General features: G+C 43.2%; 3 protein-coding genes across 4 annotated transcripts in view; 1 reads left to right on the top strand and 2 right to left on the bottom strand.

Annotated features, from left to right (window-relative positions):
- The first annotated feature begins 1,362 nt into the window (after positions 1–1,362).
- h1-0 (H1.0 linker histone) lies at positions 1,363–2,758 on the top strand. Its single transcript, XM_076298549.1, has one exon. It carries the CDS (start codon positions 1,565–1,567, stop codon positions 2,165–2,167), a length of 603 nt encoding a protein of 200 aa, XP_076154664.1. The 5' UTR covers positions 1,363–1,564; the 3' UTR covers positions 2,168–2,758.
- Positions 2,759–9,256: 6,498 nt separating this feature from the next.
- rhot2 (ras homolog family member T2) lies at positions 9,257–23,992 on the bottom strand. 2 transcript variants are annotated; one of them, XM_076298547.1, is made up of 19 exons: positions 23,806–23,992; positions 22,309–22,367; positions 21,242–21,323; positions 19,488–19,531; positions 18,968–19,021; positions 18,425–18,477; positions 18,185–18,293; positions 17,921–18,022; positions 17,299–17,397; positions 16,754–16,862; positions 16,421–16,541; positions 15,739–15,823; positions 14,624–14,769; positions 14,256–14,356; positions 13,709–13,839; positions 12,717–12,797; positions 12,177–12,299; positions 11,595–11,788; positions 9,257–10,140 (listed from the first exon to the last, which is right to left on the bottom strand). In XM_076298547.1, the coding sequence occupies exons 1-19, from the start codon at positions 23,840–23,842 to the stop codon at positions 10,023–10,025; spliced, it is 1,848 nt and encodes a 615-aa protein (XP_076154662.1). In that variant the 5' UTR covers positions 23,843–23,992; the 3' UTR covers positions 9,257–10,022. The 2 variants fall into 2 exon arrangements, with proteins under 2 accessions (XP_076154662.1, XP_076154663.1); XM_076298548.1 differs by having other exon boundaries at positions 11,595–11,785.
- Positions 23,993–24,041: 49 nt separating this feature from the next.
- wdr90 (WD repeat domain 90) overlaps positions 24,042–26,024 on the bottom strand; it is a 53,121-nt gene continuing 51,138 nt past the window's right edge. Inside the window, 1 exon segment of the mRNA XM_076298546.1 lies at positions 24,042–25,387. Within this exon segment, the coding sequence (XP_076154661.1) occupies positions 25,230–25,387 (158 nt within the window). The 3' untranslated portion in view covers positions 24,042–25,229.

Below are 26,024 nucleotides of genomic sequence, written 5' to 3'. Positions count from 1 at the left end.
TGCTCTGGACACGTTGCAAGTGTCAACTACAAAACCCAAACATAATCATCAGCATCATCTTCAACCTTGGTCAAATATCATAGCGGTGGAGGCTGGCAAATGAGACAATACCTGCCTTGTTATTGGGCCTCGGTTAAGACTTCAGATCTTCAGAAGATAAACTTTTCAATTAGTTGACTTGATTAATTAATTAAACGAATAAAGGAACACTGACAGAACAGTTATATTGTCTCTATGACATAACAGGCGGAGTGGAGTGACTATAGGCTGGTGATCTTCAGGGATTCAAGATGGCGTTCAGGAGAGGAGTCTGGCCGCTCTGTTAGAGAATGCTGTAAATATGCACCGAGTCCCTTTGAAAACCAGAACACATCACGTTGAAACGTGTCCTCTGATTATTCTGAAATGCCCGGTGGAGCACGAGCCGAGATCTGATCTCTTCCTCGCGCCCCCTTCTCCTCCGTCAGACGACCACTGAACAAAAGAATGTGTAGCGCGCGCCGTGTTTTAAATGATCACTTCGATGTTGTGGGTGCAAACTATTTTCACCGTGGCCCAGCTATAGCGCTCCACCCGGCACCGACACAACGACCTGTTCATGTGTCGAGCCGTTTCCTCGGTACCGGTGTGTGAGGGACGGTGTATCAGGTCTTTGAGATGTTGGCAACTTTCCTAGCAGCGAGTTGCCCCGGCTGCAGGCAGCCTTTCACGCACTTGTTTATACACTAGTTTCCCTCTTTAGAGCCCTGGAATAAAAACGCACTGATTCTCTTCGAACCCATAGAAATGCACCAACACGCACTGTCATTTACGAGCAACTTTCATTCACTCACATTTAATTTATAAAAGGTTTAACAGTAAATAATCTGGAGCACGTCACATCGAGTCGCCTGCCCGACTGTGTTAGTTGGCAAACTCCAACGGTGGATTAAAAACGAAAATGATGTTATGCACGCGTCAAACGGCGCGTTTTCATTGGAATATTGATTCGGGTTTAACGTGCATGATGTGATTTGGGTACCGGTTCCGTTGTTTTGGGTCAATTTCGCACGAATTCTGCAAAATCCATCTCCTCGCGCGCTGCTTCGGGTGGGTTTTCAAGGAATAAAAGTTTATCGGTCAGCGAATTCTCCTCGGAACCTGGTATGTCCATGAAGCCTGAAGTGTCTGCTTTTAACCAACACGGTTCGACGGAACCGTGTGTGACCCATCTTCATAAATTTAGCGCTAGTTCGAGGAAGAAGAAACACAAACCGACCCGCGCGAGTTTCATGGAGCCTGCTCGATCAGCTGCTGGCAGTTGGTGTTCTCAATCACGTCCGCGCCGAGGCTTGATATTGTCTATGGGCGCACCGGCAGAATAATATACACTTACACAGCGCGTATCGCAGGAGTTCTCGTACTGTTGAGGATCTCGCTAATTTAGGGGATTATAGAGGAATAGTCTGCAGTGATATTTACACTAATCTTACGTATTTGACAAATTCCAGAATTTTTTTTGGAGGACTTCAGACTTTTGAACACTGAGACAGCTTTCCTGAAACGAACTCAACCAAACACCGACATGGCAGAGACAGCAGCCGCCCCGGCACAGAAAGCCAAAAAGGCGAAAGCCCCCAAAAAGGCTGCGTCGCATCCCAAATACTCCGAGATGATCAAAGCTGCGATATTGGCCGACAAGAGTCGTGGCGGAGCCTCCCGGCAGTCAATCGCCAAGTACATTAAGAACCACTACAAAGTGGGTGACAACGCGGACTCTCAGATCAAACTGGCCCTGAAGAGGCTAGTGGGGACCGGACTTCTTCGGCAGACCAAGGGCATCGGTGCCTCCGGCTCTTTCAAACTGGCCAAAGCAGAGGACACCAAGAAACCAGCTGCCAAGCCCAAAGCGGTCACAAAAGCCAAGAAGCCAGTCAAAGCTGCGGCCAAACCCAAGAAGGCTCCGAAGCCCAAGAAGGTGGCTAAGTCCCCCGCAAAGGCGAAGAAGAGCAAACCTGCTGAAAAGAAAGTGAAGAAAGCTGAGAAGAAAAAAGCGCCCGCGAAGCCCAAAAAAGTGGCGAAGAAGACCAAGGTGGCCAAGCCAGCTAAGGCGAGTAAGCCCAAAAAAGTGAAAACGGCGAAACCCAAAGCGAAGACAGCAGCAAAGAAAAGCGCAAAGAAGAAGTGAACTCAAATTACTAATGAGACTCATTGACGGACATTTGACAAAACACACCGTGTAAATAGACTTTTTGAGGAGGTTTTGGTATCTGTAATTATTTTTGTATGGTCTTGTGCGGACTTAAACTACGACCTTTTTACCGTTTCTTCTCCACCACTTTTGCACTATGTTGTGATAATTAGATCCAGAAAAAGCGAGGATCTTGAATTGGAATATGTTAATGGCAACACTACTGCCCTAAATATTTATTTTATTTTATCCTCTTTCTGTATCACTTGCAGCGCTAATCTGTCACTTGTAGCGGTAATTGACCTGACAGCTGTTTTTGTTAAGAATGCTGACATGCCACAGACAAAAAAGTGAATCATTCGACGAGGATATTTAAAAACGATGGGTGTGTTACTTTCATCTGTTAGAGTGAAATGTTTAAATACGCTCGTGACACTTGACTGAGACTTCTCTCTGGAAGGACAGCTGTTGTAGGCCTATATTCAAGTTCTACCATCATGTTTATCTGTTGTCATGTCCAGTTATTACACATAATAACGCCTTTATACTGTACAATAATAAAATATCAACTTTCCTGTCTTCTCTAAACTTGTATTTTATTGTTTTTATTTAGGCTAAATTGTCACGAAGGTGAATATACTATGTACGTGTGTGTGTGTGTGTGTGTGTGTGTGGGGGGGGGGGGGGTACTGGCTATATGGGCGGGTCTGTCACTATGGAGCAGGCACCGTGGAACGCATGTAAAAGCGCAGCTTCAGGTTTCTACCTAAATCCTGCGCATGTGTGTAACTAGGATATGCGATAGAGAGAGAGCATGCATGAGATGATAGGATGAAATGCTTTTCTAGGTGCAAAACGAAGGTGGTAGTGACCAACACTGGCCCTCTTCCCCTCAAGCCTTGCGGTCACACAGTCGATGTGCTCTTGCGACAGGGTCATTCTGGTTCTGCTGCGCAAAGATGCACTCCTTAAAAAACAAAAGACTTCCATGCAAAAATACCTATATTAAGGAGCGTATTGTGATGTGTTCACCATATATAGGTTTAAGTATACTGATAGCCTGTCATCATATTAAATTGGTTATTAAAATTAGCAGGCCGAAATGAGCGTATTGGAGAAGCTCCGCCCAGCTAGACTACTATACACATTCCGAAACGTGTCCGCCCTTAGGACGCTCATGCGCACGGCTCTCCGCCCTTCTATTTTTTCTCCTTTGAAAAGTAGCCAGGAGGCCTACCGTCACCTTTACTGTTTGATGCAAACACTTCAAACTAATCTCATGCCCATATAGAAGTCTCCGCTTTGGATCGGCCCTGATCCGGCCTGTCGCAGAGTAGTCTATAACAATGGGTAAACTACCCAGGTGAACTTTTGAACTATTGATTAAGATGAGACCAGTTACACAATACACAGTGTCGAAATGTTCAGTCTCCCGACTTTAGCCTTGTTACAGAGAAATTGACAATACTCACCTTTGAACTATTTAAGTTAGAAAAATATTATTCTGAGGCCTGGGTATGAAAGTCTGGTTTTATAAGCAAGCCATTGATAATGGTGACAATAGAATTAATGACTGAAGTTCTAGTCTACCCTATATTCTTGGCTTGAACTGAAAAAACAAAAACACCAGACCTCAGGCCTATCTGAATGATCTGTCCTGTGTAAGACCTTCATTTTCAATTCAACTGATTCTTCAGATCTTGGTCTTTTAGAAGGTTACCAGAAAAGGAATAGAAATATTCCCTCAAAGTGTATTGTATGAAGTGTAAGAAGTGTATGTATTTTTATTGTAAAGCAGTGGTTCTCAAAGTGTGGGGCGGGCCCCACTAGTGCGGAATAGAGACAGGTGGGAGGAGGAAATGTGTCTTTTTTGTGCATAATCTTTATTAATGCCTTTCTTTTTTGACAATGAAGATCATACATTCAAAACAAAATAGCCGCAAACAAACATAGGAGTCATAAACAGGCCTATAAAAAAGTAAACCAACATCAGATCCAGGGGACGAGACAAATGTAACGAGGAACCACAATGCAAACATATTAATGTTATCATTCAGTGATGGAGTAAGGTGGGGCATGAAAATTCCCCACCTCCAGAGTGGGGAAAGGCGGAAAAAGTTAAGGAATGTAAGAAATGTATAGCTTGAAAAAGTTATAGATGAAAAATAGATAGATCTTATAGATGTTTCTTTAACTTTCTTCTATAAATGCAATGTACACCGTGCATCTGTACAGCACATTATGCAGTATCCCTGGCTCAAGTACATTTACTGTCTTTGGTGAAACAAAAATGCTGAAACAATAGAGTTTCTTAAATTGCGCTGAAGAGAGGATGCATGTATGAAAGAGAAGGAGATAGAAAAAGACAGAGAGAGAAAGAGATGTGTAAGCCAACTACACACATGCAGAATATTGCTGGAAGAGGCCCCTGGCTTTCCTTGTTGTTCTAATTGTTCAGATTTGCTCATTGTTGTTGCCATGGTCAAAGCACAGCACCATATGGGGTCTCTGATCACATGACACTCACAGGTTTCCCACCAGAGCAAAGATCATTACAGAGGTGCAAGTCTTGCACAATTTGCCATTTTTTACTTCCTTCTTTCTTTTCTTTCCTCTCTTCTGTTTAATTTTTGTGAATCAGTCCCAGAGCTTTCGATGCAAGTGAGTCATCTTAGTGAGTGAAACATGAATCCCTTCAGAGAAATTCCTATGACGTGTACATGGGAGATTCCTCGGTCATCAAAATGCCATAGAATATGAATAATACATCTTCTCATGAATTACATAAGACCACTATTGGTTTAAAATACCTCTTCCTGTTTTTTTTTTTGCTCATAGTTTCACAAACAGGCCAACGCCAAATTCTCTATTGGATTGTATTGGGTACACAAGAGGATTCACATTGTTCTCTCTAAACCATTTCGGTGTAGTTTTCAGTGTCGGGTCAGTGTCTTTCTGGAAGGTAAATCTCCCAAGTCGTAATTCTCTAGCAGACTGGAACAGATTGTCCCCCAGGATTTCCATATATTTTGCTGAATTATTTTTACCCTTTAACTTTACAAGCGTTTCAGGGCCTGCTGTCAAGAAGCATCCCCACAGCATGATGCTGCCACCACCATGCTTTAAATTAGGGATGGTGCAATTGTGGTGATGTGCAGTGATCGGTGTCGCCAAACATAGCATCTAGTCAGATGCCCAAAAAGCTCCATTTTGGTCTCATCAAACCAAAGAACCTTCTGCCATTTGACCTTAAAGTCTCTCACATGTCTTTTGGTGAAGATTTGAAGGCGCTGTCACAGGAAGTTGTGTTTGTTTGTGTTTATGTTTACATTCAGACACCTTTGTGCAAAAAAACATACATTGTATTTTAACCAAGGATCAAACGAAACACACCAGAGAGGTAGCTCACCCCTACCTTCAGTCTTCACAGTGAAACTCCACACAGGTTTTGTTTTTGTTTCGGGGCAGGCTGCCCCCACTTTGTTTCCAGTTTTTTGAGCCTGGGCTGCCTCCACAGACCATTCTATTTTACAGTGTTACGGAATGGGCAGCTAGCGGTCATGATGAGATGACTGCTGAATGTGACAAACAATGTTATGGGTTTGAAATCGCGTAAAATCCCTGACTGCACCTTTAATATGAACTCCGCCATTCGCCCATATATGTACCTTTGACTGGTGAAGAACTTGGGCAATGGCCGCTGTATGCACAGGTTCTCCCATCTCAGCTGCTGAAGCTTTTAACTACTTCAGAATTGTCATAGGTGCCCCCACCAGTATTCTTCTTGAATGGTCCCTCAATTTATGGTGATGGCCTGCTCTAGGCAGATTTACACATACATTTACATATTCCTCACATTCCTTAATGATGGATTTCACTGAACTCCTGGGGATGTTCCATCCTCTTATTTATGCTTTTCAATAACCTCTTCTCTGAGTTGTTTAGTGTTCTTTTGTCTTCATGGTGGAATTGTAGCCAGGAATATGGATTAATCAGTGACTGGACCTTCCACACGCAGGTCTTTATATTACTATACTATACACATTCACTGCACTCAGGCGACCTCCATTTCACTAATTGTGAGACTACCATCACTAGGTCTGTCACTGGGGCAGGGGCACTGAATTGTGAATAATATATTTTTATGAAGCAGGTTATTTGTGTGTGCGTGTGTGTGAGTAAGTGAAAGACCGAGAGAGAGAGTAAGTGAGAGAGAGAGAAATACTCATAAGCAACTAATAAATAGAAGTTATCCATACAACCTCCAGTGTAATGACAGAGGTCATCACCTTTTTGCAATATTCTTGTGTGGTCAGCGCAGGCCTCTCCAGACTGCAGTGTTATTGCAATCAGCATCTGGGCCTCTCTGTATTCATTATGTCATTAACAGTTCTGAGGGAGCCCTGGGTGGCTGATTGGTACTGTAAGTAGAACATTTCCCTCCAGGCCACTCCTACTGCAGGACATAGCCATGGAGTCAGTTCAAACTGGTCACTCTGGTCAGTCTTGGGAACATCAAGAAAAACATGGGGAATGTGGCATTGGGACACATCCCATTACTGCCCTAAATTGAGTTTCTGTTTTTCAGTGAACTTGCACCACATGAATGGCTGGAGTGAAATGGCTGTTTTATAGTCCACAATAACAAAAAATACAAAGCTGTTTTGATCTGATGATGAGACATGTCTATAACAAAACAGATTGGCAGCTATGGCTTACAATTTACAACTCAAGTTTCAAAAGCTTGAATAGCATATGATTCAGGACAACACAACAGTATTTCAAAATGCCAACTGATCGCAGGAAGCAAAGCATGGCATGGTGTGACAAAGCATGTGTTGTCATAATCCCCTTAAAATGACCAATGTTACAATTTATTACACATGAAGATAATTAAGCCAAAAAAAGGTAGGCCTATGCTTAGGCTAAATCATAACCTAGGGAAAAGGATAGCCTTTCATAATATCTAGGGAAAATGATAGCCTTTCGTAATATGGAAAGTTTACTACTATTGCAGTGAATTGGAGTATAAGAGGACATTTGATAAAATGAGGTGACAGTTCTAACCTGTTTTCCCATGATTAATCAAAAACATAGCTTGATAGAACTGAACACATTTCCAAGTTAACCAACCAAAACCTCTCCATAACACGTCTGCAGTACGACCAACTACAATACACATTAAACTTTTCATCATATAAGTATAAACAAACTTTTTAGACATTCGTTGTCTCCTCATTTGACAGAAGATCAGTGGATGAGATCATATTGACAATGAAGCAGTCACGCTCCATATAAAATCTGCAACAAAATAGCAATGTGAAAGTCTGTTCTTCGTCATGAGTCATAACCTTTTGTAACAACGGGATCCGTTTGTAAAGTCGTTATGAATTAAATGATTATAATATATTAAAAATCTAAATAAAAAAATCGAATCGAAAATTTATTTCACTCTCTATACAGTGCGCCAGCGCCTTTGTGCGCAACAGCGAAGTATTAAGTTACTGTATGTCGTCCTCTTGCGTTCAGAAACATACGCTACATCTCATTGTCCGCATGTAACCAACCTGCGACCTCTAAATCCACTAAACTTGTTTACTCCCGTCTTGTGGTTCTCCTGAAAAAAAAGTTTTGTCAAGTCTTTGTCACAGACTTATTTTTAAAATAAATTAAAAACATGCAAAGATAGACTAATTGTAGGAGATAGGATGATTGTAAAATTGAATAGTGCATGGTTGTAACAATATTTAGCACAATGCAGTTGTGTATAACAAGAGGTTTGAAACAAGTTAATTAAAACTGTCTTTAATTTCTGAAACTAATACCAAATCACACGCAATCTCAGGATGCAGACAGCATGACCTAGCGAAATTGTTTTGGCACCAACATATTGACCTCACATTTCTCTTCAGTATTCAGTATGTGTGTTCTGCCATCCAAAAAACCTAATGGATTTATTTGTTCTAATGCAACAGGAATTATTATACACATGCCAGCACATCACAAAAAATCAGGGTCAAAGGTTAAAGCGATATAGTTTGATACTGTTACCATAGTCACTAGTACTTAGGGACAGCATTAGACCATATGTGATGCAGATCTCTCTAGGAAGTAGAGTGACAATCCAAGGTCATCCTGCAGATGTTCTCTCCCTAATCTCAGCATCAAGGCATTAGTGCTCCGTTGGTCACAGATCAATAGGCGTAGAGCACGGCTCCTTAACAGGGATTATAGTCTGGACAGATTACAGCTCTGCAGAGATACAGCAAAGACACTATAGACTGGCCTCTAGCTGTCCTTCTGGACCTAGAACTACAGACTTCAAGATGGTCAGTAGAGTCTACAGCAATTAAATAAAGATGGCAATCAAAAGTTAATAGTGTATTTTCTATTTACACCATGAACATAATACCGGTAAGTGTTTTTCAGGGCAGTATGTAACTTAAAACAAGATGACCCTTGACCCATAGAAGCCGATCTGGTGCTGAGGTAGTTTAGAAGTCAGGTTAGGAGTCAGTTTAGGAGGTAATCAGGTTCAGGTATATCACTACGGTGACTGAACTCATCAGATTGGACTTTTAGTGAAGGCTTTAACTGGATCGATCAGACACACATGTTCAACTCATGATCAAGAGAAAAGCACAAAAACACAAGAAATTCCTCCTTTTCAGGGGCAGGATTAGTGTCCACTGGCTTGTAAAGCACTAATCAATAAATACACTTATGCTGTACGGAGTAAATTAAAGGCTCGTATTGATTTGGCAAATACGCCTATTAACCTAGCTTCATTGATAACATTTTTAACTTCCAAGGCACAATGCTGATGGGAGGGCGCGCACGCGCGCACACACACACACACACACACACACTAGGGTTGTAGCGGTGTGATATTTTCGTGGTATAATTGTCTCTAAAATATCATGGTTTCACTGTATATCGTATTGTGTGTATAAGTCAGAGATGACAGATTTAGCCAGGAACTGGGATGGCCATAAATTATGAGAGAATTATTGTATATTGTATGTATACCGCTACAAGCCTACCACAAACAAACACACACACAGACAGACAAACAATAAACATATGTACATATCCAGTATTGTGGTTTATTTGGTCTCCATAACGTTTGACCTTTGTGTGAAATGGTGATATTGAATCCGGTCCCCATCTACAAGTCAAAAAGATTCAGCGACTGTCCATTTTGCTGATGCAGGCAAAAAGAAAAGCATATACACACACATGCTCAAACACACTCTCAGTCTCTCTCTCACACACACACTTCTAATCTCATATTCCAGTCAAAGATATGTTGATGAGCTCAGTCTTCTGTTTTGGCAAAGGCATTGTCCGGAGGCCAAGGGTCAGGTTGGAGGTCAAAAGTTTGTTTTGTTGGTGGTGGCCAACACTGTGTGTGTGTGTATGTGTGTGTGTGCGTGTGAGTATGTGTGTATGTATGTGCACATACATGTTTGTGTTTGAGAGGAAGTACGGAAGTCGAAAATGCCCGTCCCGTCCATGCTGTAGGTACTCATCACAATGGTAACCATGGCTACCTGAACTACAGCAACAATAGCGCTTGGTTTAGCCTCATTTCAGCGCAGTAAGGCAGAGAGAGAGGGGGGCAGAGAGAGGAAGAGAAAGAGCGAGAGAACAATGATGTGGAAAAGGAGAGGAGAGAGAGAGGAGAGAGGGAAAGATAAGAATGGGAAGCAATATCAGGAGAGGGGAGGAAAAGTGAGAGGAAAAAGAGGTAAATAAATGAAAGAGAGATGGAGCCAGAGAGAGGGGGAAGGATGGAGTGACCGAGGAAGAGGAGAGAGGGAGAGAGAGAGGGAAGAGGAGAGAGCATGTGTTATTTGGAGCGGTTCAGGGCTCTGTAGAGGGCGAACCCGAGCACGGTAACCATGGCAGTGCCCAGTGCCACCCGCAACCAGAAGGAGGTGCTGCTCATCTCCGAACCGTTCAGGTGCCTGTGGACACACACGCACACACACGCACACACACACACACACACACACACACACACACACACACACACACACACACACACACACACACACACACACACACACACACACACACACACACACACACACACACACACACACACACACACACACACACACACACACACACACACACACACACAGAGGGGAAGAAAGCGGGTCAGACTGGGCCTGGAGGTTGCTGGGAGCGTGTCTGTGTGTGCGGCTTTGATGTGAATCTAATACATTGTTTCTAATATTAGAACATGTGGAGTGGACGCCCGTCCCACCAAGTCTGACTAGACTGTCTACTGTTCCACCACAGACAGCAGAGGGCGCTAGAGGCAATACATTCCACACACACACACAACTACAGCCCATATGTGATCAGGACCCTACACCTCACTGGGGAACAGACAGCTGCAGAAACACTTAACTACAAAGGCAGGGCCATGGATCTCCTCTGGACATCCCCCGACAAGAGTCAAAAATAAACAACAGGCCTCACATCGCTCAAACTGGTCTTTGGTGTTGGCTAACTTAAGAGGACTAGGGGAAGGCGAAATAACTCCACGAAATTGTTTCGCTGCTCACAATTATTGAATTAGTATTAACAAGGCTCTGTGAAAATCGTAGGGCTTTAAACGGTAAATACCACAAAGACACATTTCTTGATGGTGAACTGATCTTCTGAAATGGAGAGCTCTGAAATATGTCCAGTGATGCTGGGAATGACCGCTAGACTAGACCCTGGCAAAATAAACGAGTGCTAGGGGAAAATGGGAAATCTGACTGGCTTATTGGCGATGGTAAGAAATACAAAAATGCTTCAGAAGTAGAAACTCGTTGCAGATCTGATGATAAATGGGGTAACAACCAGGGGCTTGCAATTTAAGACAGGATGAAATCCTTGGTCAGAAGGACATTTTAACAGATGTCTCAAATGTATGTCATCTCAAACATGTGGTGAATTTTAATCAACAGGGACTTTTTTCTGGAGCACTGGAGATTTTTGTTGGCAATATGTTAGAGCTTCAAAATGTTTTTTTTTTTTATTTTTTTTTTTTAATTCAGCATGAATCCAATAACCATATCAAAACCCAAAGCCCTTCAAGACCTTTAGCAGAGAAGGTTGAAGCAGAGCAGTCAGTCTTTGCCTTCAGTGTGTTCATGGGTATTTAGATAATTGTGTGTCTGTGTACATGTATGTGTGCATACATATGGGTACATGGCAGCCCAGGCCAGCTTTGAACATATGCATATATCGCTACATGTGCAAGTATAATGTATGGATATATTGCTGCATATCATTTGTTTACATAAGTGTGTGCGTGTGTGTGTATAGTAGATGTGCGGGTCAAGGTTTGTGTGTGTGTGCAGTATGTCTAAAGGTGTGTATGGCATGTGTAAGGCATGTGCGTGTGTGTGTGGGTACATACGGGTACATGGCGGCCCAGGTGATCTTGGAGTAGATGCGTGTGTCCGGGTGCAGCCGGGTGAAGGGCATGGGTGGGGGTAGGCGGTGCTTGTAGCAGAACTCAGCCGGCGTCATGCCGTACTGCTGTGCCACCTCCGCCTCGTCCACTTTACTGCTGACCAGCACGCACGGCACACCGCTGTCCATGTAGTGCTGCTGCAGAGGGAGGGGGAGAGAAAGGGAGTCAGAGTCCTGTCACACACACACACATACACACACTTCCCATGTAGAGCTGCTGTAGAGAAAGAGAAGGATTGAACATGCAGACACACCACGCTGTTCATCACAGTACAATTATAGAGAGGGAGAGGAGGCGCACACACACACACACACACACACACACACACACACACACACACACACACACACACACACACACACACACACACACACACACACACACACACACACACACACACTGAGAGAGTCAACCAGGGCCTCAGTGTGTGTGTGAGAGCAAGACAGAGAGTGAGTGTGTGAGTGAGTGAGTGTGAGAGAGACAGACAGAGAGAGTGAGTGAATAAGTGTGTGAGTGAGAGAGTACCTTGTAGATGCTGGCACAGTAGCTGAAGGACTGAGGATCTGTGGTGTCATACATAAGGCAAGCAACATCACAGCCCGCATCCGCTGCTTTCAGGAACTCCGTCTCAACGTCCACCTCAAACAGCTGATATAACACACACACACACACACACACACACACACACACACACACAGACACACACACATTAGTAGACAGTAAATAATATATGACACTGTGCAATAATAGCCCTGATTGTGCTAAAAATACTACATGTATATCACATTACGCAACAGCAAGCTCAGCTGGAGTAAGGGAATCATTTTGAAGTGACGTCTCTTGTGACTGATCTGTTGCTTGATGGCATCTAATGACCACTTGCTATAAATACTGCAGGATGACCTAACAGTTACAAGGACCTGGCTATTTACACCCCTCCCACTCAATTACACTGCATTCTGTTGAGAACGAGAGAGAGAAAGAGAGAGAGAAAGAAAGAAAGAAAAAAAGAAAAAGAGAGAGAGAAAGAAAAAGAGAGAGAGAGAGAGAGAGAGCAGTACTCACAATGAGGTGTTTCTCCTGATTGTTAACCTGAACAGAGTTGATGGCGTAGGGAGAGACGGCAGCTGAGGAGACGTCTGCTCTCTGTGGATGCAAATATACACCATCACCACCATGATTACCAGCAATCACCACTCCATTCATACAGGTAGTACATCTCTTTAGTTCACCATAATAATAATAATAATCATCATCACGTATCACGTATCAGCAATGCATGGGGACAAATAGAAATAGAAGATGGTGGATGCCTTTGAAATGTGTGCTTACGCATACGCGCTGCTCTCTGGTCTGGCATAGCCATATTGCAGCATGTGCTGTGTCTCCACTGTGTGTCCTGTATAGCCTGGTCGTTAATGCTGCGTTCTATTATTTGGCCGCTCAAGTCGTTTTCCAAACTGTTTTCACCAGTTCAAAGTTCAAACTGGCAAAAGAAGTGCCCAGGGAACGCCCTCTGAAATTCTCCTGAAAGTAGTCAGCTCGGACAATTCAGAGTACTACGAGCTTGAATTTCCAAGATGGCTGCGCCCGTTAACAGTAAATGTGAGCCTTGTATGCTGTTTATTAGTAGTTGTGTTGGATTTGTCTCACATTAAATCAGTCGCAGAAACAATAGTGTCCAACCTCTATTTGTCACTATGACGCTACAATGTTTGTTTGGGTAAAACACTGTGTAATGCGCCGTTACAAATTGGCTAGTAAAAACTGCTAACAATAGCCAATTGCTAATTGGTTGACAAATAGAACGCAAACAGCTCGTATTTTTAACACTGACATGACGTCACTGACGAGCTCCGAGTTCACTAGGAGACAAATAGAGCACAGCATAAGGACCCACTGACAGGCTAATACATAGATAAACCTCGAAATATAAAACTCAGTATGTTTCTGTAAGCTGGGAAAATTGGCCAGGTCGAAATATAAAACTGTATATGTTTCTGTAAGCTGGGAAAAAGAGTCCCAGGTCAAGAGTTGCTACAGTAACGGCTGCTCACCGTGAGATTCCGGCCAAGGAAGGCCTGCAGGAAGTTGGTCTTTCCTGTCCCCCGTGGACCAATCACCTTACAGAGGAACACCGAACGCTGCGTCTGCCCTTTCTCCAGGTCCAGGGCCTTCTCTCTGCTCACTGTGCGCGCGCACACACACACACACGCACACACACACACACACACACACACACACAGTCTTGATAAGCAGGTGTAATATAAAACATGTGTGCTATTAACCTCTGACTCTCACACAAAAGCAATATAGAGTGATAAAGTGATACGATTTGGTAAGCACTTCCTTGGTAAGGCAGTGACTCTTCTATTCCAACATTAGACATATTATCAAACTTTTGAATTGGATTTATTTAGACTTAGTATTGCAATATCATGTGATTTACAATACTCAAGATATGCCGTACTTGAGCTACACATAATAATAAGGGTGTCAATTAAAGATGGCTGACATCCTAAGTAGTGTGTTTCATATGAAGCTGGGAATTATTACGGGGGAATATAAATGTGACACTGGAGAACAGGAAGTAGTATCACCCACCTGTGATTGCTGTAGTCTGGGAGTCCTGCTCTGTGAGAATGGGGTAACCAAGGTAACCCAGATACTCCATACACCGCTGGACATCCACATAGGCCCACAGCCTGCAGAACAAACAAACAAAACACCAAAAATAAAACAGTCTTAGATAAGTAGCTTAACTGCAACCAATTATATTTGAACTGCCTGAAAAGTAACCAATAGGGCCTGAGCATCGAGTACTTTTTAAGCATTGGGCGTGGCTACGATGTGGGGTGAGCGGGGGGGTACTGCAGAGCGACGAGCGCGAGAGCGAGCGCACGCACTCTCTCTCTCTCTCTCTCTCTCTCTCTCTCTCTCACACACTCACACACACACACACACGTCCTTACATCCACTGGCAGAGGAAGCCCTGTAGTGGGACGTAGTTGTTGTCATTGGTCTTGACTGACGAGTAGGCCTCGTTGCCCCAGGGCATGTAGGGAAAGACACTAAAGAGATTCTTCAGCTCGGCCGGAGAGAGGGCACAGTCCCTGTCCTACACGGAGAGAGAGAGAGAGAGAGAGAGAGAGAGAGAGAGAGAGAGAGAGAGAGAAAGAGAGAGAGAGAGAGAGAAAAAGAGGGAGAGAGAGAGAGAGATGTATATTATTGGGAGAAGAAACACACTGCTCATGCCTAGCTGCAGATTATAGTATATCACTACTGCTGAAGCTATTACTGTCCTTTTAATACCATTTATCATTTATCCTTTTAATATTATTATTATTCCTTTCGTTATTTCATTTCATCTCTATATGAACATTACTCTAAAGTTGATCATTAACATGTTATACTTGTAGTTTTGGCAACAATGACTTTACTCATTCACCACCATTTGATTTGACAGACAGAAATACCAGAGTTACAAATCTGATCAGACCAATTACAAATGGTCGATTCTGTAGTAAGCCCTGAAGCCACACACACACACACACACTTCTATTTCAGGGTGTCAGAGGTTTGACAGTGGACGTGATGACCTGCCACTAATCTATGCCTGGTCCTGCTGAGCTGCTTATGGAACAATAGATCATTCCCTTCTAGCAGTGTGGATTTGTTGTGTGTGTGTGTGTGTATTTGTCGGTCTCTGTGTGTGTGTGTGTGTGCCTGTGCCTGTGTCTGTTTGCTATGTTTTGAAGTGTGATGAAGTGTGCATGTGTAGTTGTGTGAGGGAGAGTGCTGGTGTTAGGGCTCACCTCATCTTACTTGTGCATATTTGTGCATGTGTAGTTGTGTGAGGGAGAGTGCTGGTGATGGGGCTCACCTCATCTTACTTGTGCATACTTGTGCATGTGTAGTGGTGTGAGGGAGAGTGCTGGTGATAGGGCTCACCTCATCTTACTTGTGCATATTTGTGCATGTGTAGTTGTGTGAGGGAGAGTGCTGGTGATAGGGCTCACCTCATCTTACTTGTGCATATTTGTGCATGTGTAGTTGTGTGAGGGAGAGTGCTGGTGCTAGGGCTCACCTCATCATACTTGTCGAAGACCTTCTGCAGGAACTGGTGGCCCAGGTGATTGAGCTCTGTAGAGCAGCCTAGTTGCACTCTCAGTCTGCACACACAATCAACACTCACAATCAACACTCACACTCAACACACACAATCAACACTCACAATCAACAGCTACAATTTGGAATCAACTGAATCAGATCACAAGTATTGCTTGACAAAATTTCACTCAAGTGAAAGTAGACTCAAAGTTCTTCTTTTATTTTTTTATTTATTGATTTATTTTAATTGTGAGGCACTGAGTCTTTGTATAGTTGTACATAATCTTTTTACTGGGAAGCACCTTGGGTTAACTGCTGTTGTTTGTTAAGTGTGCTATAGAAATAAAAATGACTGGACTTCTACTGGTCTCGAATTATATTGTATGTTGCCGTGGTCACGGTGTATGTCTGTTTACTTTCATTTTGCGGTGAGATGTAACAAAACTAGCTGATGTTTTATTCGACAACCTGTCGTTGGTGCTGGACTATGAGAGCCTACAGCTCTGCCACATCTGTGAGCGACAATTTGTTTTTGTAGAGCAACACCTGTTGCCTGAACTAAAAATGCGCTTTTAGGCTGCAATACATGGGCTTTTAGGCTGCAATACATGGGCTTTTAGGCTGCTCTTGTACCGGTTTATACACGCACACACACTCACTGTGGGTAGAGGTAGTCGTCTGTAAGCTCGAGTGTGTCATCGTAGCCAAAGCGACGCAGGATGGTCCAGGTGGTCTCGTGGCGGCCTCTCTGGATGAAGAGTGTGTTTAGGAACAGGAAGCCTGCACAGGAATGAACACACACACACACACACACAGATGATATATTTTTTTCGATAGATACAATACACATTATTGTTGTTCTTTCATGGGGACATTTCCCATTATACTATTGAATTACTACAAAACGAGCCCACCAACACTGTGGGGAACAGGCTGTTATTGTTGTTGTAATGTTATTGTTATGTGTGTGTGTGTATTTCTGTATGCCTGACCATTGAGTGTGAGGCCGTTGTCCAAAACCCCATCGCTGGTGTTTTTCCAGACGACTGTTTTCACGTCCTCAAGTGCCTGAGGAGCTAGAGGATTCCCAAAGCATGATTTCTACACACACACACACACACACACACAGACACACACACACACACACGTCAGAAACAGAAAGGCAAATGCACACACAAACAAAAACCCCCAAAATATGCAAATCACACACAACTTTGTGGGAAACACACACAGACAATATCAAAACAAAGACAAACACAGAGGCACAAATGTGGCAACACTCAAACAACCAAATTAGCAGCTACCATCCGTGGTTTTCTATTGCCACAAATTACAGCACTGCTTCTTTTCAACATTAATTCCCAACATCCACTAGATGGCAGCCACGTGCATGTCATCTCCTCTACACGTAAGCATGGTATGCCTTTGAGGGCCTCTGCTTATGTACTGGATCTCAAGAGTGGTTTGATATATAATTATATGAATATTAAGAATTATTCCTGATGCTATGGTAACTTTGACCTCTTGATCCTCTGACCTGGAAGGTGTTGAGTTCTGTGTCACTCAGGAGCCGGTCGTTGTCCTGATCCGAGATGCTGAAAATCCGACTCAGGGCGCGAACACACAGCGCCTTCAGCTGTCACACACACAATAAAGGATGATTAACATCTTATATTTTAATATGATAAATACATTGCATGAAAAAAAAGGGAACAAACATTGAGATAGCTCTCTCTTTCTCTCTCTCTTATACACACATTATAAGGACTTCATGATCTCTTTCATTTTAGAAATCCAATTAATTCCACAAACAACAAACCCATGCACTCCAAATACACAACAAACTGAACAATTCCAAGAGAAAGATTTATTTAAACTTTGATCAAACTCCTCAACATTTAAATCTCATGGCACTGGCACTCAACACACACGCCGTCCGTGTTAACAAGTTCAAACATTCATACTGCCTGCACATGCATCAGGTGTGTCACCTGGAATCTCATCTTTATACAGCTACACACACGCGCGTACGTGGACAAACAAACACAAACACAAACACACACACACACACACACACACACACACACACACACACACACACACACACACACACACACACACACACACACACACACACACACACACACACACACACACACCTGTTTGTCCTCTGGATCATAGAGTGGAGCGGTTGGGTGCAGTACAGCTTTCTGGGCGTAGTAGAACAACTCTGAGATGTTCTTCAGGTTCTTTGCAGAGCACTACAGACACACACATACACATACACACACACAGACACATACATCAAGACACACACACACACACACACATACAGAGTCTGAAAAAGTGAAATGTGATATTTACAGCAGTGAAATATCAGGTCATTAATGAGTAGCTCCAAGAGCTGAGCAGGAACCTCTGACCTCCACGCACGTCTCTATCTCTGAGAACTGATTCATGATTGGCAGGATGGTTTCCATGGAGCTGCCCGAGCGCAGGTCAGACTTGTTTCCCACGAGGATTATGGGAACTCTGGGTAAAGGTGACGGGGGTGGGGTGAAAAAAAGGGGTTGATTACCCAGACAAGCAAATTACAGGCTTCATCGAAACATGTAAGGGTGATTTGCTACGGTAAGTGCAGAGGGACAAAATCAGACGCCTACTTTTTCCCTTTTTCTGCTCCCCCGTTCACCAGTGGAATCCATTTGGTTCTGATCTAAAAGGAGACATGAGGAGAGTATTTCATTCACCAGAGGGGACAGAGACACTGGGACAGAGAGAGACAGACAGGGAGAGATAGAAGAAGACAGGGAGAGGGAGGGAGAGAGAGACAGAAGAAGACAGGGAGAGGGAGGGAGGGAGGGAGAGACAGAGAAGAAGACAGGGAGAGGAAGGGAGGGAGAGAGAGATGCCAGGTGGTGAAAGAGATGCTCCGGCACACAATAGCCTTTTGTGGTCATGATAGCGCCTGACTTGTTAATTCAAACTAAGTCAATTTAATGTGTGTTTGTGTGTGTGTGTGGTTGTGTGTGAGAGCGAGACAGTGTGTGTGTGTGTGTGTGTGGGGTGGGGTGAAAGGGTGAAAACAACAGAAAGAAATAAAGAAAGAAGGAAAGAAAAGAGAAAGAAAGATAGTAAGAAAAAAAAAGAGAGAGAGAGTGAGAGAAAGTAATGCATAAGGAGAAGAAATCAGAGGCAGGAGGTACCTTGTCAATGGTTTCCTCTTGCGTAACATCATACACCACACACACAACGTTGGCCTAGAGACAAAACAAAATACATCACCACCACTATCACCATCATCATCACCACCATCTTCATCACTATCATCATCACCACTACCACCATCATAAACCCCCCCCCCCCCAACACTCCCCTCCAGCTCACAGTCACAGATAAGAGACAAGATAAGAGAAGGGGAATCACTGCACAACTCTGCACAGACCAATGGACCACAACACACAACAGACAAGAATAGATTTGTTTACACAGCAACAGCTTCTGTAAACACACATAAATAAACCTGAGAGCTGATAGCACACACACACAGACACACGCACATACAGACAGATAGACACGCACAAACACACAGACACACAGACACAGGTACACACAAAGACACACACGCACAGACACACACGCACAGACACAAACACACAGGTACACACACAGACACACACACAAACAGGTACACACACACAAACACACACATAGAGGGTATCTCACCTTAACAATCTCTTCTCTCAGTACCTCGTCAGTCTGTTCAGTCTCTGTTGACCAGACAAAAATAAACAGCACATAAGCTCACATCACCCTCTACCAGTCTCTGAGGAACAGTGTGTGTGTGTGTGTGTGTGTGTGTGTGTGTGTGTGTGTGTGTGTGTGTGTGTGTGTGTGTGTGTGTGTGTGTGTGTGTGTGTGTGTGTATGTGTGTGTGTGTACTCACAGGCTGACATTCGATAGCATATCGATAGCAATTAAGACACAGTGGAAAATCCTTCAGTGCTTCATATGAAGGAAAATTCATAGTTCGGGGGGGGGTGTGTGTGGGGGGTTCAGTTTTACAAACCGAACATAAGGTTGGCCCAGTTTGAGTGTTCAGGATTAAGAACAAAGTTCTTGATGTTAAGCATTTTCCTTATTACAGGCGTCAATGAGAGAACGACCTTTAACATAGTCCTTAGGCTACTTACATGATTTCAGATTTGATTTTCTAATAGGAGTATGTGTTTTTGACAACACGTCATGATACATTTGGTAATTTGTGATTGCTGTTTTGATGAAGCATCTTTCACGTAATGAATGCGCCCCCTAGAAAGTGAAAGTAGGCCTACTGTGCGCTGTCTCTAGCTGTCTGAGCACGTCCGCACATATAACGTTCCTCAAATGGAGAACACATGTTCCCTCGCTTGTGTTCGCAAAATTCCTGACAGTTCCTGATCGCTAAACTTTTGTTTTCATTTTCTGTTGGTTAGCAGTTGATGTAAAAGCACAATAACTAATCTGACTTCAGCGGTGATAAATCCTGCTGAGTGAGAGATAGAGGGATGCACCCGCAAAGTGGTTCTGTGTGCGCGCGTGTCTCTGCATGGGGCTACGCTCAATTCAAGTCAAAAGTTGGTCCGTCCGGTCAATAGTCCTGCATTCACGCCGCTCCATTATTAGATTAACGTTATCAGATAGCGCAGGAATTTCTCGCATTATGATGGCTAGACTTGTGGGACTTGAATAAATGATGCTCAATACCCGCGCTGATATTTAGGCCCTGCCTGCAGTGTCAGTGAACAGGCTCAAACACACACAGGTACATAAGCTGAGATCCCTGTGTGTGTGTTTATTTGGGAAAGAAATACTAAACACCGCAAGTCCCAGTGACCTCCTGCTGAATGCCCAATCAGTGACCAGCTCATACAGTGAAGTGAGTCTCTTGAGCTCCCACTTGAGCTCTTTTTGTTTGGCCATGAACACCTGCTGCAATAATGTCCCAGACTCATTCCAACAGACCAATTTGTGTTGAAATGAAGTCTTACGTCAACTGCCCTTTCAAATTGTGATCCTAAGCTCCCAGGGTTCTAGCCATAAGCACAAGGCCAGTACAGAAATATGAAATTGTGATTCACAATCCAATGTTGACTCAAACTGTGGCCGTCATTATTTTTCAAACATCAGGGACTCTAGTCTCAAGCACCATGCCATCATGGAAACTTTTATTCTTGGGTCAACAGCCAGCATGCTCTGGCATAGCACACAAGCACTGACTCAAACTGTGGTAATGGCATGTTGTCAGGACTGCTACGCCGGCAGTCTGGGTTAATGCCCAGCAGGTTCTTTTGAAGAGAAAGGAAAGTGCAGTAACTCGACCTGACCACAACCCTGGGGTCTATACTGTATACACAGGCTGCCATAGAGCCAAGTTTCTTGGAGTCATGGTTGGCACTCATACCTGACCGCAGGGCAACACTCCATCACAGCGTACCCACCTGAGTAATCCACTATGTGAGTGGGCACCTTCTCAGGTGTGACGTCTGCAGGTATAGTGATCTCCTCCGCACGTAAGGGCACCTGTGAGGAAAGGCACAGAGACATGATATTAAGCCTGCCAGTGTTGCCACATTACATATATTATTATATAAAAACCTGAACAGTGGATTTCAATTTAAAACCTGAGGTTTACACAGTCACCATCACTTAAATGAAACCTGATAACACAGTGGATACAGTCACTGGATAAACTGCAAAGCAGATGTGAAAAAAAGTCCACTGGACTGCACTATAGGCTTTTATGGGCAAAACACACTTCAAATCGCCAAATGCAAGTGATTAACATCAGAATCGATCAACATCAACTTTTGAGACCCTAGGCACTAGTTCAGGCCCACTGTGTGCCTGAGCAGTGAATATGTTTGGGGATAAGCGTGGGACTCCACTCCTGCGGGGGAATGTGGAGGTGGTGGTTTAAAAATGTCCGGACAGTCCTCGGCTCACATGCTCCTCAGCAGTAACCAATTACCACTGACCTGACCACAGCTGCCAACAGTGTCAGTGGATCATTGGGCGTTCTTTCATGTTACAAATCAAGAGTCTGCAGTGCACTTCTGCAAGTTACCTGGCTGCCACAAACGTATACTTGCTAGCAAGTTTTTCGTTAAATGTGTGTGTAAAAGTGATTCATAAAAGCCCAAAATAACAACAGTCAAAAGACAAATAAAACTGGAGATGCTATTGTAACTAATTGAAGAAATTAGAACATTTCTTTCTGCAACTGACAGAGGTGGTGTACATTAACTGAAACAATCTTGAGACATGGAGCGAGTAACAGACGGTAGCATCCATGGGTTTAGGGCCCAGCAGTCATGTATACTTGAGTTGTGATTAAAATGAAATGTGCCAAATTAGAAATCCCCAGCTATATAGTCTACCATTATTTTCGCATTGCATCATGTCATGTGCTTCACATGAAGCTGTTGGGATGGAAAACATTCAGTTGCAGAGGCCAACATGAGGGGCAGTGTGGGGATAACCAAGCAACAGTAGAGCTGTCACTCACCTGTTCAGGAAACTCCTCCCCCACCAGGGTCATGATGAGAGAAGTCTTCCCCACCTTGGCTGTTTGGAGTCAGCGTCAAAAGATGGAGTGAGAGAGAGATCATGGAGAAATAGAGGGGCAGGGGATAAGGAAGAGAGTGTGTGAGAGGGACTGCTGAGGAAAATCTTGCAAAACTGGCTCACAGTACACAGCTCCTGCACTTCAGTTTAAGGTAACACCTGATACTGGCCAGGCAAAACAGTAAATATGCTGGCAGGCAGACATACTGGCACAGACACACTATCTGGTTTTCCCTGTGAGTAATTACCTGTATATTATCTTAGCAACAGTAGGGCACTTTGATAGCTGCCATGACAACCAGTTCCCTAGTGCAATTCCCAAACACTATCTCGGTGCTAAGTATAACAGGCAAATTTTGTGGTGGGAAAGCAGTTTCTAGCTGTGCTAACAGTACTGCTGTCAAATTTTCAGGTACCACTGAAGTATCCCATTTCCATGCAAAGGGGAATTTTAGATACAAGCTTAATATCTCCCAAGTTATAGAGTAGAGACCAGAGCCAACACCCGGTCGTTAACTAGCTTGTTATGGGATTGTTGCACTACTATGCGACCATGCTGCAAGTCACGTCTACAGACAGGCCCTGCCCTGAGTTAACATTTTAGTGCCAATTAACACGAGTGACGTTAGTTTCAAGCTGAATTAAATTTCAAAGCGCTTACAACACAACTAGCTTCACACGTCTGTTTACATTATGTCAATTCGAGGGGGCACACTTCAGTGATCTTTACTTTAACCTGTGAATGTTTATCAGCTAGTGGGAACTTTGGCAGGGTGTCAAGTTGTCGGAATGGGCTAGCTTGTGTTACAGTAGATCAGCGGCCAAATACAGAATGTGGCAATAGTGACATCGATGGTTTGAATGGGCAAACAGAGTACATGTTAGAATGGTTTTCTACGATAGCTTGGTCAAAAACAACCATTAATCTCATAACTGTTAATGCTAGAGGCTGGTTGAAGTTGCATGAGATTAGGACAAGCTATTTAGCTAGCACACATATTAGCTAGTTAGCGTTAAACCTTGACCACTGCATGCTGGGATTTATCGCCAAGTGACGTGTTGACAGTTTTCTTATTTAAGTTTGCTGACTACACAACACGAACTATTAAGCCGTGTTTATTTATTCAGAAAACCACATCTACTAACAATTTGGAAAGGAGTTTATGTCCATGACGAGTGACACTGACTATTACTGCTCGACTCCAGTGTGCAAAATCAACTTGTCTTATGACAGTCATGTTTTTCTGCTCCAGTTAGCTAGGATAAAGTTATTGATACAGCGTTGTATCCTAGTTAAGCTACATTAGACGGGCTACAAGATGCTGGTTAGCCCACAAGCTAATCCATTGAACCTAGCCATAGATATATGTGGATATATATATGGAACCTAGCCTGCTTGCTTCAGGGCTGATCCCGAAAGAAAATATAGGCTACTTACGTTCTCCCAGAAGGAGTATCCTAACATCGCGTTTCATGTCTCCGTCCCCTTTCAGACGGTTTTGCTAATTAGAAACGCCTTACTTTTTAACTTTTACTGTGTTGCTATGTAACCTTACTTGGAAATTTCTGACAGCGGTTGACCCATTTCAGTTTACAAGGAGAAACGAACTAACGTTACTATTGGTACTTCCGGTTCGAGCCAAAAAATGTTGCGCCCTCTTCCGCTGTCTGGTGTTTTTTATTCAACCAAAATACATTCCCTGATTATACCCAAGATGTAATTTCACCAGTAGATCACCTAATCACAGTTCATTTAGTAGATTCAAGTCAATTCCAATCTTTGGAAATCAAATCATATGCCAAAAGATAAGAAAAATACTGTGCATTGGTAACTAAATCAATTAATTAACTTATAAAATGCTCTATTTATTATAATCACAAAATTAGATACAAATGTAAAAACATGTATTAACTAGAAACAAATGTAAAAAACACATTTGCTAACAGTTTTGTACAAATACAAGATTAAAGATGTATAAAACACTAAGAAAAACATTCACATTGATTGACAGTACAATTCCAAAAATTCCTACATATAAAAATGCATGACCATATATGGACATAACACAAGGCACATGAACAATCAGGTTCTGGGTATCAACAAAAGAAAAAAAGGTATATTAACAGCTATAACTTTCAGTAAACAGACCTAGAAAATCACAAATAGAATGCATTTAAATATTATGTTGAATGCTTGTAGTGCCTGTATTTAGGTGCCTTCTTTGGAGATATCCACATGTTGAACTTAGTAAACATTCCTGAAGTTAATCCTGTTATGTGGGCTGTTGCATAGGTGTGTATGGTTGTTTGCCTGTGCACACAAATGGACCCATTGAGTGCATTTAGGCTCTGTGTGCACGTGTGTGTTTGTGTGAGTGTGTGTATGTACTTGTCTCTCTGAGATTGTGTCTCTGTGTGTCCAGGATATCTGGCATACAAATCTGTCCTTCTAAAAGAGTGTGTGTGTGTGTGTGTGTGTGTGTGTGTGTGTGTGTGTGTGTGTGTGTGTGTGTGTGTGTGTGTGTGTGTGTGTGTGTGTGTGTGTGTGTGTGTGTGTGTGTGTGTGTGTGTGTGTGTTTGTCTGTGTGTGTGTGTGTGCGTGTGTGTGTGTGTGTGTGTGTGTGTGTGTGTGTGTGTGTGTGTGTGTGTGTGTGTGTGTGTGTGTGTGTGTGTGTGTTTGTCTGTGTGTGTGTGTGTGTGCGTGTGTGTGTGTGTGTGTGTGTGTGTGTGTGTGTGTGTGTGTGTTTGTCTGTGTGTGTGTGTGTGTGTGTGTGTGTGTGTGTGTGTGTGTGTGTGTGTGTGTGTGTGTGTGTGTGTGTGTGTGTGTGTGTGTGTGTGTGTGTGTGTGTGTGTGTGTGTGTGTTAAAGGCTGTGAGAGCTCCAGAGCAGTATCTCATTGTGAGCACAGGTAAGCAGCTGTTTTCCTGAAGGGGAGAAGCAGCAGAGCTGGACGGAGTCGCCATGAGGAGTGAAGTCCTGAAAACGACCCGAGGAGCTGTGGAGCAACTTCACCACGCGGTCTGTTGCCACACACACACACACACACACACACACACACACACACACACACACACACACACACACACACACACACACACACACACACACACACACACACACACACACACACACACACACACACACACACACACACACACACACACACACACACACAATGAAAACACACAATGAAAACACTCATTAGAGTCTGATTTGGCAAGAGTGACTGGTAATAGCCAGTGAGTCCAATAAGCCAATAAGGGCAGTTACACATCAGCAGTGAGGTTGCGCAATGTTGACACAGGCATGTATGTGCTGACAATGCTCATTGCTGTTATGGACATATCCCTCAGCGCAATCTCAATTACTCAAATCACACCATTTTGAAATAGTATCTGTTGTGTGAATTGTATTAATTATATAAACACTACTTTGTAGGAATCTGCTTTCATTTTGATTCATTCAAGAGGGGATGTTTGTGAATGATTGTAAAAAAGGGCAAATTAAATTGATGAAGATTCCATTTATAAAAGCAGTAAAAGTGTAAATACACGGAGCCCCTAAAGGGGACATGAGCAAAAAAAAATCTAAAGTTTAGTTTCATATGCTCACGCAAAACTAGCAAAGTAGTTTTGGCAACAGAGACGTCTCCTTCCT

The sequence above is a fragment of the Alosa pseudoharengus genome, unplaced genomic scaffold (genome assembly GCF_046254945.1).
Source record: "Alosa pseudoharengus isolate Yale_2024_CS ecotype anadromous, Long Island Sound unplaced genomic scaffold, YU_APseudo_1.1 YU_APseudo_1.1_scf_21, whole genome shotgun sequence".
In the NCBI taxonomy this organism is placed as follows: Eukaryota; Metazoa; Chordata; class Actinopteri; order Clupeiformes; family Clupeidae; genus Alosa; species Alosa pseudoharengus.
The sequence above is the reverse complement of the archived record's forward strand: the minus strand, read 5'-3'. Positions and strand labels throughout refer to the sequence as shown.